Source organism: Neodiprion lecontei, chromosome 7 (genome assembly GCF_021901455.1).
Source record: "Neodiprion lecontei isolate iyNeoLeco1 chromosome 7, iyNeoLeco1.1, whole genome shotgun sequence".
NCBI classification, from domain to species: Eukaryota; Metazoa; Arthropoda; class Insecta; order Hymenoptera; family Diprionidae; genus Neodiprion; species Neodiprion lecontei.
In genome coordinates this window covers 278,799-294,414 of record NC_060266.1, presented here as the reverse complement: position 1 = coordinate 294,414, position 15,616 = coordinate 278,799, and the positions used below count along the sequence as shown (strand labels likewise).

At 41.3% G+C, this 15,616-nt stretch overlaps 4 protein-coding genes across 12 annotated transcripts; 3 read left to right on the top strand and 1 right to left on the bottom strand.

The window, feature by feature from the left end:
* Positions 1-99: 99 nt before the first annotated feature.
* On the bottom strand, positions 100-904 carry LOC124295302. The gene is made up of 3 exons (XM_046744838.1): positions 767-904; positions 318-505; positions 100-255 (listed from the first exon to the last, which is right to left on the bottom strand). Exons 1-3 carry the CDS (start codon positions 811-813, stop codon positions 149-151), a joined length of 342 nt encoding a protein of 113 aa, XP_046600794.1. The 5' UTR covers positions 814-904; the 3' UTR covers positions 100-148.
* Positions 486-2,310, top strand: LOC124295301 (THAP domain-containing protein 1-like). 4 transcript variants are annotated; one of them, XM_046744836.1, is made up of 6 exons: positions 486-621; positions 739-820; positions 1,037-1,279; positions 1,347-1,522; positions 1,726-1,836; positions 2,068-2,281. In XM_046744836.1, the coding sequence occupies exons 1-5, from the start codon at positions 525-527 to the stop codon at positions 1,821-1,823; spliced, it is 696 nt and encodes a 231-aa protein (XP_046600792.1). In that variant the 5' UTR covers positions 486-524; the 3' UTR covers positions 1,824-1,836; positions 2,068-2,281. The 4 variants fall into 4 exon arrangements, 2 of the variants coding, with proteins under 2 accessions (XP_046600792.1, XP_046600791.1); XM_046744835.1 differs by lacking the exon at positions 486-621 and having other exon boundaries at positions 674-820; positions 2,068-2,310; XR_006905204.1 differs by lacking the exons at positions 486-621; positions 739-820 and adding an exon at positions 870-884 and having other exon boundaries at positions 2,068-2,272.
* Positions 2,311-2,697: 387 nt separating this feature from the next.
* LOC107224803 (signal recognition particle 14 kDa protein) lies at positions 2,698-3,538 on the top strand. Its single transcript, XM_015664998.2, has 4 exons — positions 2,698-2,853; positions 2,923-2,995; positions 3,093-3,205; positions 3,283-3,538. Exons 1-4 carry the CDS (start codon positions 2,830-2,832, stop codon positions 3,397-3,399), a joined length of 327 nt encoding a protein of 108 aa, XP_015520484.1. The 5' UTR covers positions 2,698-2,829; the 3' UTR covers positions 3,400-3,538.
* A 731-nt stretch (positions 3,539-4,269) lies between these two features.
* On the top strand, positions 4,270-11,595 carry LOC107224802 (Usher syndrome type-1G protein homolog). 6 transcript variants are annotated; one of them, XM_046744832.1, is made up of 8 exons: positions 4,317-4,454; positions 4,523-4,629; positions 5,634-5,835; positions 7,178-7,321; positions 8,892-9,438; positions 10,167-10,481; positions 10,576-10,762; positions 10,946-11,595. In XM_046744832.1, the coding sequence occupies exons 3-8, from the start codon at positions 5,813-5,815 to the stop codon at positions 11,200-11,202; spliced, it is 1,473 nt and encodes a 490-aa protein (XP_046600788.1). In that variant the 5' UTR covers positions 4,317-4,454; positions 4,523-4,629; positions 5,634-5,812; the 3' UTR covers positions 11,203-11,595. The 6 variants fall into 6 exon arrangements, with proteins under 6 accessions (XP_046600787.1, XP_046600788.1, XP_046600786.1 ...); XM_046744830.1 differs by having other exon boundaries at positions 5,029-5,835; XM_046744831.1 differs by having other exon boundaries at positions 4,270-4,381; positions 4,523-5,835.
* Positions 11,596-15,616: the final 4,021 nt, after the last annotated feature.

Here is a 15,616-nt window from a genome sequence, read left to right as displayed (position 1 = left end):
TTTCGACTTGGATACGTGTGCCTGAGTAGCAAAATATGTACTTATTTCGAACGTAGCGGGATTCGAGGAGGGGTGGACTTTGTTGGAGAGAGAATTACTTTGCTCGTTTTTTTTTTTTTTTTATTATTCGACAACAAAAAGGGAACAACTAAATTTTCAGTTTCGCTCGTTTTGGCGACAAGTCGTTCAACTCATCCTCCTCCGCGTTAACACGATCCTCGTCCGAATTTTCCTCTTCGCAGACTTCAGAGTTTTCTGAAACGAATATAAATTACTACGTAACACGCGTAGAGGATGATTTGATAGCCGAATTTTACCTTCGGTCGTCGATACTTCTGTATCTTTGGTTAGCCGCGTTAAACAATCGTTCGTCTTACGCTGCGTGAATTTCAGCACCGTTATCAGACCTTCGATATCCTTCGTGTTAACCGGTTCGGAGATTTCATTCAGAATATTCTCTCCCTTGTACGTTATTTGAACGGTGACACGTGGATCCAACGTCATGCTGCAATCGGCGACGATCAATGTTCATTAAAAGACGAATAAAGGGTAACGTCTTGATCACTGATATATATGTACACTGGATTGGATTAAGCGTGGTGCCGTCACGCCAATTGAACGGTAGCCATTTTGTACAGATTCTTGTCACTTCAGATATATATATATATATATATATATATATATATATATACGTGATATATGTATGTGTATATAATCGATTGCGACGGAAAATTACAGTAACAATTATTGAGGTAACAATGAGTACCTGCGTTTTTTGCAAAACAAAGCAATCAAAATATCGTGGGCGATCATTTCACAAGTGAGTATACAACGCTGAAGCGTTCTGCAAATGATAACTTGCAGAGGTTATGTCAGCATACGAAGTATTTACTAATTATATTTAACGAGTATTATAACGTACGAATCTTGTCAGTAAAAATTCACAATATTTGAATTATGAACCGATCTTATTATAATTGAAATTGAAAACTCGGGTATTATTGACTGAGGGATTAAATTATAATTCGATATGTAGATTTCCCGTGAAAGATGTGTTGCGCGTTCAGCATTGGTTAGAAGAAATGAAGAGGAAGGACTGGAAGCCAAACCGAAATAGCACATTGTGTTCAGCTCATTTTACAAATGATTGCTTTGATAGGACAGGATTCCTAATTACATTGAAAAAGAACAGTGTACCAACTATATTTGACAACCCAAAATCAGAGTGTTCATCTTGTCACCGATTAAAGGAATATGGACGTGGCTATTCATTCTTCAAGTAAGTACCGTTACTCAATGCAACATAACGTGTGAATTAATAAATTTAAACTTTGCTTGTTATGTAGGTTCCCATTGGATGAACCTGATATTATGAAGCCATGGATCGCAAATATAAACATTGGACCGTGGTCTCCATCAAGTGATAGCTTTCTGTGTTCCGACCACTTTGAACTCTCTTGCTTTCAGAAGAAAAGTAAAAATTATATAACTTTACGAAAAGGCAGTATCCCAACGTTATTTGGTGAGATCTGAAACTATTAATCCCTATTAGGTCAGAGAAAACTCAGTGTGCATAAAGACACGTTGATGTGATGCACTATTGCGTCAATGCCGTCAAAGCGGTTAATTACCTACAGATTATAAAGTGCTCTGTTACAGAAAAATCGTGTGTGACACATTTCTGTGTATTTCCATTGTCGTTATTTATTAGTAACTTATCTGTAGGTGAAAACTTGCAGCAGACCGAATTTCAGGATGAATCCGATCGGCCCACCACAGTGAATGTAACCAAATTACATGATCACCTACACATTTGTACCTGATTTGCATGCTCAGGTATGTACATCTTTTTTATTTTCTTTTGATTGTGCTTGTAACTTTTTCTTCATGTGAATGGATTGTGGATTGATACTACTAATTATATTACGGTTGTGGTTTATCGCACGCAACTCTATAAAAATGCCTTAACGTTTGCAAGGAATGTTTTATTCTCCATATTTTTGAATAAAGTTTTTACTCACCCAATTCGATATAATTTAATTCAAAACTTTTTTTACATGTCTTAAGCTCCACTTTGATGATCAATGGATGGTAAATGGATTCCCTAACGGTTGAATTAGTGTTATACAAATTTTTGAATAATCCGTATGGAATTCAGCCCACCATAGGATAGAGGATAATGGACGGAAACTTCTTAGAATTGAGGACTTCTTTTGAACATGAAGAAAAATCACGCTTAAATACAAGTTTTTCGTCATATTATTTAATGATCTTTTACATCATATAATTGTAAATAATAACACACCTTCGAAAAAATGATTTGTTCTTCATTTAATGTATCAAACATTATTTTACTCGTCAAAAACTTTTTTGTGTGACGAATATATCGTTAGACCTAAATAGCATATATTACGCAGTTCAAGTCTAGCGCGCATTTTGTGACAACTTTCTGTACAAGATGGCGGAAATTAAATTGTTCAATTGGACGCACGAGCTTACACGTAGAGTATACGGTAATATCCAATCCAGTGTATATATATATCAGTGGTCTTGATAGGTGTCGGCATAGGCTTAGGTATGTATTTCTAGTATGTATTTAATCTCAACCGAGAGTGGGACAGCTTTGGCAGGCATCGAAAGTCTCATAATTATGATAACGGTCTGCTGTATCGACAACCGGTATACATACATATGTATAAGGGTTATTTTCCACTCGTGCCATCTTACGAGTCTGTGTTGTCTCTGTCTTCAGTGAGGAACGTGGGTCGTACCTAACCTCAAACGAACAGCTTTTGACGCGTCGTAGTCACAGCATATGTTACAGCCGGAATGGTTTTACTCGAGAATGATTTGGTAATTTGAATCGTGAAAAGATCAAGGGCGTCGACAGCATGATCATTAATACAAACATCCTGATTTTAGTTTTTAGTAGAGCTGACGCGACTCTTTGACAAGTCACGATTGTCCGGATCCGTCGCCTTGACGATAAAACGATGCAAGTATCTCGAATCAAGTGATATATTTTTAACGCTCCTATTCCCCGAAGACTTAAGAATCTAGTCGATATTCTAACCAATCTCCGTCTGTTGCAGTTGACGGGCATGAAAAACCCGTGCCCAGAGACGGCAGAGCCGCCTTACCCGCACCGACGGAGTATTTGTGTTTAGTGCGAGCCTCCCTTCGATCGAAAAAGATCGCCACCGTCGTTAGTAGTGATATTATTCTTGCTGTTTCGTGTGACGAAAGGTTCTCAGTCATTAGCTCATTAATTTATGATTTCAGATTCATTCCAAGGATGTAAACAAATTTCAACAAGCCTACTGGGGTCTTTTAAAAGCCAATATAAACGGTCTTAAGAAATTAAAGAAAACCAAGTCAGTCAAACCTAAGGCCCATTGACATGCTAGTTGGTGTCTCTGTATCTTATATTACAAATATTACTCATCTGACTTGGCCGCCTCCGACATCCGACCGACTTTTGTACCATATATAATTTGCGTAAGAAACGTATAGGCAATAAAAATTATGTCTTAAGCAACTCTCTGTGTCGAAGGCACCCAATGTTTCATGGATTACACTTCTTTTTAAAATAACAAGGCCAATGAGGTATGATTCATTTGTTTATTTACTGAAGCTTGCAGCGGCTATCTGATTTTCAACATACATTTATTTATGCAACGATTATTATTACGCTGAGCTAATAGTATGGTCTCAAAAATTATGGGAATAGATTCTGAACTCTGTTCATTCAACGCTTTACGAAGCTGAGTGCTCCGAAATATGGGCATACAGCCGTCCAGATCGGATCCATTTCTGTAGCCCCATTCACCAGGCACTCATTGGCGCAGTTTACTACAACTTCTTCCTGTTTGTAAAGAAGTCACGTTAGCTTCAACAAAATATTGACAGTTTGACTGAATTTTTATTTTAACTGACACGATACCTTGAAACAGTAATCGCAGGTAAAGAGACAGCTATCAACTGCGTCCAATGGCAGTGCACTTGCATGATCCAGCAGGATCGCAGCAAAGAGTACCAAGAGTATCTGAAAGCCTTGAAAAAACAGATAAATTTCATACAGAACTTGAAATATCAGAAGAATACGACTGTTTTGAACAGTATCCAAATTTTTCGTAGATATTTAAATTGATTTATTTAATCTTGCAGAAGTTAGATGCTTGGCTCGTGTACTCGAAGATAGTATTAACAGATCGACAGCAATAGTTACCCATGTTTAAAGTGGATTCTCTTCACTGCAGGGTTTGGGATGTACCAGTGAAATGATGACGGACTAATGGACATCTATCAAGGAGCGGAGTTTATATACTGCGGTTATAAACCTAACGTAAACTTTGTGGGAAATTAATATCTGCGGTCATGAGTTAGTGGCAAAAATCAATAGTCATTCGGCCTTGAACAATGATAAGCTATCCCACCATCTGTCGCTGCATCAAGTGAGACGACAGGATTAGAAACACGAATTTGAAAGTGCTAATCGAGCTTCATTAACGCATTATTTCAGAAACGTTTCTCATCCCCTAAGCTGACCAAATCCTAGATCATTCGCTTAATCCAGGAACCTAGGAATCGTTCGAAGTTTTGCTTCTTGGTTTGCGCAGGTTGTAGTAGGTAAGTATACATCACAATATGAAGTTTTCATGATTTACAGCATTTAATAACGCTCTATTATATCGTCCTGGTAAACAAACTTCTAGATACATGGCTTGTCAATGTTTACCGCGCGTCGTTCTCGCTGCTTTTTGTTTCGAAACATCGTGCTGAGTTTTTTTCTTCTCACTGTGTTTAGATGATCAAAAAAGTCGGCTGAAAAATTAGATATTGGTTCAATTTGTACACGCTCAATCATAACTCCATGCAAGTCGTAAAAAAAACAAACAAGAAGTTTAATCTCGTTCGTCGGTAGTAGAAAAGAGTAAACGATTGAGTAAAAATCGATCACTCGTGAATCATTTTGCATTCCGCGGTAACGATTGATCGATTTTTCTAAACGCACGACGTTACTGACAGTTGCAGTGGATAGTGATTGCTTGGTCGGTAAGGTCGACTGCAGTCCCAGGCCTGAACAGGTAGGAAACGTAGGGAACAGGTGGCCGCGGCTCGCGGCCGAAGGGCGGGAGATTAATGAAAAAAAAAGGAGAGAAAGAGAGAGCAAGAACGAAATTGTCTGGCAGTGAGACTGAGGGAGACAGCGTAATTTATCAAATCAACAAGCGGGAGGAAGACGACAGACTGCTGCTGTCCGCATGCCGACGGGGGGGGAGTTTGTCGGTTGAAAACAGTATCGAGGCGACGTTCGGGTATGGCAGGACGTATACCTGCCACCTTCTCACAGCCGCGGTTTGTTTCACGCGTGCCTAGGTGTAGGTGTAATAACCGGTAACAAGTTTCTTTTTTTTTTCACCATTTTTCCTGTTTCTTTTCGTTTCTTCCTTGCCTATTTTTTCGTTGCGAGCGAATAGTTCCTGGGTGTACGTACATCGGCTTCACAGTCTCGTCGTCGCTGCGAGGAGAGCCGGTCCCCACCTTCGTTATTATCGGCCACTCGAGAGTCTTCGAATGGTACTTTAATTTTTATTTTTTTTTTTTATCGTTTGCCTTTTCGCTTGCAATAGATACGATGGTCGCGGTGGTGAGAAGTACTTGACGTTGCGAGTGCGACTTCGTATTGTTTAAAGTGCGGATGGAAGGACCCTCGTCGTTGTTGTTGTGCGGTGCTTCCTCAGCTTATAACGAGTTTCAAAAACTTGTACAACCACTCGATCGTACCTAAAGGAAGAACAAGAAACACGTCATGACATCCGAACGTTTTCACAAGTAAGTTTTGTATTTTCGTATAACTTGCATATTACAGTATGTACATTGTACATACATAAAAATTAGTATTTCCTTTATTACAGTAACTGTAGTATAGTTTGTCTCGCGTTACGGGTAGTTCTTTTGCAAAATTTTCGAGTTTTAGTCTTCGCAGCATTTGTTCTTTTTTTTTTTTTTTTTCTACCGCGCTTTGTTTATCGCCCTTTTTTCAGTGACGCGGATCTGCCCTGTTCTTCTTTGTTTATTGAATATCTATGCTACATGTGTAACAAAGGGGGTGATAGTCCACCGTCGGCTCGATTAAAACTTGTTTAACGTGTTTCTGACTCTTGAATTTCGAACGCACAAATATCAGGGTATAATGTCTATTACTCGTACAGCTATTATTATAATATGAATTTTTTGCTGCTCAGATGCCGAGATGGATGATAAATATACGCGCAGCGTAGAATATAACGATTTTAAGATCGCTATGTATAGGTATGTGACATATGTATAGAGACGACACGTACATCGGATGCGTATGAAGCGGGATTACAATCAATCGTTTTATCCGATCGTCGTCGACTCTTATCGTCGAGATAAAAACGCCACTTTAAATGTTCCAATTTTTGTTTGTCCTTTATCGCTGGTTATAACCCATATTAATTTAAATCGTACAAAAACATGCCGTGAATAATGATGAATTACAATGTCGAATGATTTCAAAGCTCATAACCCTATATCATGTGTTATATCGGCTATTTTAGGCCTCGACTATAGTAATACGATAGTATATTGCGCGAACCCGTTGGCGCGAATTAACGATTGCGTAGCTCGCTAATTATTTAATTCTTCTCATCAAACCAGGACCTTATACCTACTCGCAAGGTACACGCGTCATGCATGCAGGTACAAATGTTTAATATAACTACGAAAACCTTACACGCATAAAATTTGACTTGAGCTTCATGCGTGTAAAATGCGTATGTAACGCGCAGCGTCTGAATACCTACGCCCGCATTCCGTGGGGGGAAGAAGATCTTATCACAATCCCGCGGATTCGTTGTCTAGAAAGCAGAATATAACCATTGCACCTTGTTACACGTAAACCATACTATGTATGTGCGGCCGTAATCGCGTGCCAAACTGTCAACTGCGCAGATTGTACATTTATGTATCTGTACCTTACATTACCTAGGAGAGTTTCCGAGCGAAACAATTCTGCAGCTTGAAATTGTCGAAACAATTCTGCCAGCTTGGAATTGTCGAAACAATTTACGGCCCATTTAATTCGACATCTTTCTCTTCGAATTCTGCAGCGTAATTTTATGTGATTAATGGTCGTTATTATTCTCGTTAGGGCGGCTCGGGACGGAGCTTTGGAAATCCTGAAGGAGGCGACAAGGAGGGACTGCAATGCCCGAGACGAGGGCGGGATGACTCCGACTCTCTGGGCGGCTTTCGAGGGAAATATCGACGCCCTGCGCCTCCTCGCTGCCAGAGGGTAATACTATCGTCTGCAATAAAATAAAATACTCCGCAAGCCATCTATACGATATTTAAACTTCCAAATTGCTCATAGATGTATCGGGTTGCACGCGATACATGGGTATTTGGAATAAACGCTGAAGCGTACAGAAAATAATACCGAGGCGACCGTAGACGACCGTCATTAATAGCATTATACTGTCTATTTGTTTCAATGATTTTTACGCTGCTTTTATTTTCATATCTCCCTCCACCCTCGTCCGCTCTTTGTGATTGCCTTCACGCATACGTACCTACCTGCCTCTGCGGGTTCGATTGTTTTTTGTCGCAGGCGAACCGCGCAACTTCCTGCCTCTCTTATGTATACGAAATTACCAACGCGGGGCGCAGGATACACGATAAAACCTGTGTTATTTTTCATAGATTCATAGATTAAATAGAAACGCGATATGTACCCATGCCCGTATTAGGAATAAACATATTTCGGAAATTTGTACACGCGGCTTATCCATCCGTGGTGAACAAATTAACTTGTACGCAAATTTATCGCGATCAATTTAACAGCGAAATGATATCTCCTAATTGAGGTGATTATAAAGTTTTCGTGTTTTTTCTCGTGGTACATGATTTTTAATAGCTAAACGTCACAGATAACTGCAGTTCGCTGTACGATATACATACGCTTTACATCAGCATCGTCGATTGCGATATCATGGTATAAATGTACCTGCGGTATATTACGAACGTACGCGGATATATGTTTATTATACCTCGACGAATTTCGCAATTTTTTCGAATGTCGCGAAGGCACTGTGTAATCTATCTTTTAATTATGCTTTCAACTCTTATGATGTACGGTGGAAGCCTGCCAGTTTATCTGATTCAGCGTATTCCGCTTTCGTCAATATTAATCGTATTTTTTATTTATGATGTTATATTGAACTTGCTGATATCACCAATTTTAATGTTTGTAGAATGTGCTTCGATTGCAGATTATATTGATTCATTATCATCATTGTTGGGAAATACCTAGTGACGATAAATATATATATATATATATATATATATATATATATATATATATATATATATATATATATATAAATATACACGTAGCTCGCATGATGTACATAGAAATTGTAATTTTTTGACAATAATAATCATGGTGATTAACGTTTTTGGTGGATAGATGAAAATCGTATGGTATAGCGTAGGTAATGCATTTACCGGATGTGTCAGAATAATCGCAAAGAAATTACGCAAACGGTGCACGTAACTTCAGTTTTTTTTTTCTTTTTTTTTTTACCACTACTTTTTCTCTAGTACAGCCGATGAAACGAGCTCAGCTTATCAAAAACAAATGAGTCGCTCGAGCTTTGTGCAGATAAGCAACTTCGATACGCGGAAATCACGACATTCATATAATACCTGATAGACTACGTTATCCGACATCGCCATGTTATATTTACCTTCATATTCAGACTTGATGCTGCAGTGTCGAAAAATGTTTTTGCTTTCGTCTATTTTGCAACAATTTTGAGATGCATGTTTAGAGAATGATGAACTATAATTTCTATGTTGTTCAGAGGAGATCCGGACAAGGCGGACTACTTCGGCAATACGGCGCTTCATTTGGCTGCAGCTCGGGGACACCGTTTCTGCGTTAATTTCCTGGTGAAATTCGGCAGCAACATATGGGCCTTGGACATTGACAGGCATTCGGCGCGCGAGCTAGCAGCGATAAACGGGCGCGATGATATCCTGCAATTTCTCGATTTGGCGCAGACCGAGCAGGAGCTAAACAATCGTAAGAAGACGAAAATGCTGAAAGAAAAGGCCGAGAAGGAGGCCGAGAAACGCCTCAAGGAATACGCCAAGCGGCAAAAGGTGGCCGAGATCAGAGCTGAGAAGGAGCAGAAAAAATTACTCAAAGACAAGACCAGGATGATGGACGTCGAGGCTTCGGATGTAGCCATTCTGCCCCACAGACCGAGCATACTCACCTTTAAGGGTAGGGTCAGACCCTCGCCGACTTTCAGCGACATCGTCAGCGGCGGTACGAAGCGGCAGGGTGGAGCCGTCGGGCGCAAAGTTCAGGCCCGCAAGGCCGCCGACGATTTCAAAGTTGGAGAGGTCAGGACTGTAAAGTAACACAGGTCTGCAAAAAACTATATTTTTCAGCTGCATGGGATGTTTTTGGTAAATATCATCTTTCCGAGTGTGCTGAATTCAAAAATTACTTACATTTCCCTCCATCACGTACAGTATTCTTGCAAAATACAAACTGTTTGCATAAAAAAAAGCATTACAGTAATGAAAAGACCACCATTTTATTACACCGAACTAAACAATATTTCTTATAAAATCAAACAAACAATTTCTTTATGAAATGTAATTAACATTCCGTATTCATTCTTTTCGCTTATGAATCCTTTTCTTCCTCTCTTTGATACACCTCAGAACACGTTTCCGCTTTTCCATTTTTTGTTTCCCTGTTTGTATTTATTCTTGAGTCTCACTCTGATACATCTTAACTGCAAGTAAGAAATGCTTTTGCATAGGATTTTTAGAATCGAGAAAAGGATACCAGATCTCGAATTAAACAGAGGTTTTACTCTAAATGAAACTACAAACACGAGTTGAAAAAAAAACCTGACGTGATGCAACTTTTTGAGTATTTTTCCCGGTTTCAGTGAGTGAGAATCGATCAGAAACAGCATCTATCAGAAATCTAGCAAACAGCTATCTATCAGAAAAAACCTGTGCAGATTTTTGGTTGCAGACCTGTGTAATCGCTATACGGTGCAGGGTAATCTGGAAATTTTTTTTTGTACTTATATACCTTCTCGAAATCCTTTCAGATTGAGATGGACGGAAAACGTTCCGTCCGCAGCTTGACCGGCCTCAGAAGGGACTCCGAAGTAATGTACGTCGGCACCTACGAGACCCACAGTCAGCAGATGGGGAAACGTGGCAAGATATCAGACGTCTGGGGAACCCTATCCAGGGCCAGAAGCACTCCGGACCTGCTCGGCGATCGAGACAGACCCGAGGATGATCCGGATTACGATTACAACGCTGTCGACGACGTCAACGTCGGTGATACCGTCTTGCTTCAACAACCCGCGAGCATCTTCAACAGACCGGGGTTCGGCTCGGTTGCTTTTAGAAGACCGGTTGGTTTCAGTTTCAGTTGAATTTATTGAGTCTTCATCTTTGTCGAATTTCCTTATTTTCGGGATTGAATTCTCAACATCCTGCTATTTTCAGGTGACCACGACCCTTGACGCAATACCTATCGGAGCCTCGGATCCGATGGAAAATCGAAATGTACATACCACAGGTTACGAGTCTATCAACGGCTCCTCGAACGGTCACAATAACGAAGAAGTCAGCATTGGCAGTGCTGGAAGTCTAGCACGTAGACAGAGCATGTGGGACGACGATTTAATCTCTGGTGAGTCGTTGGTGACAGCGTAAAATTTCATTAGAGAAATTTTGATTTGAAACAAAATTATTTGTCTATTGCATTCTTTCGAAGCTGTCATTTGGTAACCTTGAAAAATGGCACTTTACTTGAACGGCGTAGGTAGATTGTTGTCATGTTTCTTTGGAATGACTGAAGTCTGATCATTTTCAGAAGAGGACGACGCGGATGAGGGGAACGAGGAGTGGACGCCGCTACAGCGGTTTTTAGTCGCTAATAATTTATCGTCGATTCACCCCGTTTTGGAGGCCGAACAGATTGACCTGGAAGCTTTGATGCTGTTGACTGACGCGGACGTACTTGCTTTGAAATTACCGCTGGGACCACGTCGAAAATTGATCAACGCAATAGCTATACGAAGACGCGCGCTTGAGAACCCGTCGGATGTTATAGAAGATAGTAGACTGTGACAGTGGATGGTTTTAAATTATTATTATTATTATTTGCCTGCTTCCATCGTCTGTTGAAAGAAACATGAAATATGCGTTATTCAATAAAACTAAATATGTTTGTGCCAATGTGTTGGCCAATTTCTAACAGTAACGATTTGGGCTATCGAATTTTCATACCTGTGCAAAGTCAGGATTTTTCTAAGTCACATGCACTGTCTTAACAATTGGATTGAACGAATCACTTGTATTATATATGAAAGTTTAGTTAGATATTAACTTACGCGTATCATTTTATATCGAAATACCGAAACGGTATTGTATTATAATTTTAGGAGATGATAATATAGTTATGTATGCTAATGTTGAATGTGTTAACGTATGTAAAATGATATGGAATAAAATATTTTCACCGAGAGACTCATGTCTTACAAGCGCTTTGTGTCTACATGCCTAAGTTTTGCTTCTGTGTTTGGTATCTCTGTTATAGAGCAATGCGGTGAGAATTTTGAAGTGAAACTGATCCTCGCACTAGGAAAACATATGTTCTGAGAAGGTCTCTTACAAAATGAAATTGATTGATTGATTGCGTGTCGATGCTGAATGGTTCAATACTTGCATGGTTGCCTAAGAGAGCGTGCAAATAATTGCTTTGATGATTGTCATTGCTTATGAACGTTACTTTGGAGAAATTTCAGCGTGAAACTGCTCCTAGTATCACGAGAACATATGAGCTGAAGCGATGGCGGTAAAATTAATACCGATTCATTCATCGGTTGTGATGTCGATGTTGTGTGTCTAAAGGCATGCCTGCTTGCTTGAGAGGGCATGAGATCTCAAATTTTCGCGCCACTTCCTATTAGAATTAAGAAAATCGGAGAAATTTCAGCAAAAATTACTCCTGGTATCAGGAGCGCAGTAAAATCGAGGAGCTCTTCTAAAAACAGGGGCACATTGACTGACTGCATGTGATGTCGACGCTGTGTAACTGAAGGCATGCCTACTTGATTGGAAGGGCATGTGTTCGCTAATTTCCGTGCCACTTCCTCTTAGAACTAAGAAAATCGGAGAAATTTCAGCGAAAACGACTCCTGGTATCAGGAGCACAGGAGAACCGAGGAGCTCTTCTAAAAACAGGGACACATTGATTGATTGATTGACTGCACGTGATGTCGACGCTGTATGACTAAAGGCATGCATGCTCCGAGTATCAGGAGCGCATAAAAACCGAGGAGCTCTTCTAAACACAGGGACACATTGATTGACCGCATGTGATGTCGACGCTGTGTAACTGAAGGCATGCCTACTTGATTGGAAGGGCATGTGTTCGCTAATTTCCGCGCCATTTCCTCTTGGAACTAAGCAAATCGGAGAAATTTCAGCGAAATGACTCCTGGTATCAGGAGCACAGGAGAACCGAGGAGCTCTTCTAAAAACAGGCACACATTGATTGATTGATTGATTGCATGTGATGTCGACGCTGTGTGACTGAAGGCATGCCTGCTTGATTGAGAGGGCATGTGATCTCTAATTTTCCCGCCATTTTCTCTTAGAACTAAGCAAATCGGAGAAATTTCAGCGAAATGACTTCTGGTATCAGAAGCACAGGAGAACCGAGGAGCTCTCCTAAAAACCGGCACACATTGATTGATTGATTGACTGCATGTGATGTCGACGCTGTATGACTGAAGGCATGCATGCTCCGAGTATCAGGAGCGCAGAAAAACCGAGGAGCTCTTCTAAACACAGGGACACATTGATTGACTGCATGTGATGTCGACGCTGTGTGACTGAAGGCATGCCTGCTTGATTGAGAGGGCATGTGATCTGTAATTTTCCCGCCATTTTCTCTTAGAACTAAGCAAATCGGAGAAATTTCAGCGAAATGACTCCTGGTATCAGGAGCACAGGAGAACCGAGGAGCTCTTCTAAAAACAGGCACACATTGATTGATTGATTGATTGCATGTGATGTCGACGCTGTGTGACTGAAGGCATGCCTGCTTGATTGAGAGGGCATGTGATCTCTAATTTTCCCGCCATTTTCTCTTAGAACTAAGCAAATCGGAGAAATTTCAGCGAAATGACTTCTGGTATCAGGAGCACAGGAGAACCGAGGAGCTCTTCTAAAAACCGGCACACATTGATTGATTGATTGACTGCATGTGATGTCGACGCTGTATGACTGAAGGCATGCATGCTCCGAGTATCAGGAGCGCAGAAAAACCGAGGAGCTCTTCTAAACACAGGGACACAATGATTGACTGCATGTGATGTCGACGCTGTGTGACTGAGGGCATGCCTGCTTGATTGAGAGTGCATGTGATTGCTAATTTTCCCGCCATTTTCTGTTAGACCTAAGAGAATCGGAGAAATTTTAGCGAAAATGACTCCTGGTATCAGGAGCACATGAGAACCGAGGAGCTCTTCCAAAAACAGGGACACATTGATTGATTGATTGACTGCATGTGATGTCGACGCTGTGTGACTGAGGGCATGCCTGCTTGATTGAGAGTGCATGTGATCGCTAATTTTCCCGCCATTTTCTGTTAGACCAAAGAGAATCGGAGAAATTTTAGCGAAAATGACTCCTGGTATCAGGAGCACATGAGAACCGAGGAGCTCTTCCAAAAACAGGGACACATTGATTGATTGATTGACTGCATGTGATGTCGACGCTGTATGATTGAAGGCATGCATGCTCCGAGTATCAGGAGCGCAGAAAAACCGAGGAGCTCTTCTAAACACAGGGACACAATGATTGACTGCATGTGATGTCGACGCTGTGTGACTGAGGGCATGCCTGCTTGATTGAGAGTGCATGTGATCGCTAATTTTCCCGCCATTTTCTGTTAGACCTAAGAGAATCGGAGAAATTTTAGCGAAAATGACTCCTGGTATCAGGAGCACATGAGAACCGAGGAGCTCTTCCAAAAACAGGGACACATTGATTGATTGATTGACTGCATGTGATGTCGACGCTGTATGATTGAAGGCATGCATGCTCCGAGTATCAGGAGCGCAGAAAAACCGAGGAGCTCTTCTAAACACAGGGACACAATGATTGACTGCATGTGATGTCGACGCTGTGTGACTGAGGGCATGCCTGCTTGATTGAGAGTGCATGTGATCGCTAATTTTCCCGCCATTTTCTGTTAGACCAAAGAGAATCGGAGAAATTTTAGCGAAAATGACTCCTGGTATCAGGAGCACATGAGAACCGAGGAGCTCTTCCAAAAACAGGGACACATTGATTGATTGATTGACTGCATGTGATGTCGACGCTGTATGATTGAAGGCATGCATGCTCCGAGTATCAGGAGCGCAGAAAAACCGAGGAGCTCTTCTAAACACAGGGACACAATGATTGACTGCATGTGATGTCGACGCTGTGTGACTGAAGGCATGCCTGCTTGATTGAGAGTGCATGTGATCGCTGATTTTCCCGCCATTTTCTGTTAGACCTAAGAGAATCGGAGAAATTTCGTCGAAAATGACTCCTGGTATCAGGAGCACATGAGAACCGAGGAGCTCTTCTAAACACAGGGACACATTGATTGATTGATTGACTGCATATGATGTCGACGCTGTGTGTATAAATTAAGGCATGCCTGCTTACTTGAGAAGGCATGTGATCGTTTGCTTACATGCTACTGCCACCTAAAACTATGCAAATCGAAAAAATCACCGCGAAAAATTACTTCCGGTATCAGGAGAACATCTGAGCCGAGGAGCCAGATCAAAGGCACGCCTTATTCCTGAAAGCCCGTGTCGCATACGTATAAGCGTGGTTGCCTATGATTAGGCGCTTTCACTTGGACTAAGCAACTTGCAGAAATTGCAGCGAAAAATCACTCCTGGTATTAGGAGAACATCTGAGCCGAGGAGCTTGATCAAAGGCACGCCTTATTCCTGAAAGCCCGTGTCGCATACGTATAAGCGTGGTTGCCTATGATTAGGCGCTTCCACTTGGACTAAGCAACTCGGAGAAAGTGCAGTGCAAAATTACTCCTGGTATTAGGAGAACATCTGAGCCGAGGAGCTTGATCAAAGGCGCGCCTTATTCCTGAAAGCCCGTGTCGCATTGGTATAAGCGTGGTTGCCTATGATTAGGCGCTACCACTTAGACTAAGCAACTCGGAGAAATTGCAGCGAAAAATTACTCCTGGTATTAGGAGAACATCTGAGCCGAGGAGCTTGATCAAAGGCGCGCCTTATTCCTGAAAGCCCGTGTCGCATTGGTATAAGCGTGGTTGCCTATGATTAGGCGCTACCACTTGGACTAAGCAACTCGGAGAAATTGCAGCGAAAAATTACTCCTGGTATTAGGAGAACATCTGAGCCGAGGAGCTTGATCAAAGGCACGCCTTATTCCTGAAAGCCCGTGTCGCATACGTATAAGCGTGGTTGCCTATGATTAGGCGCTTCCACTTGGA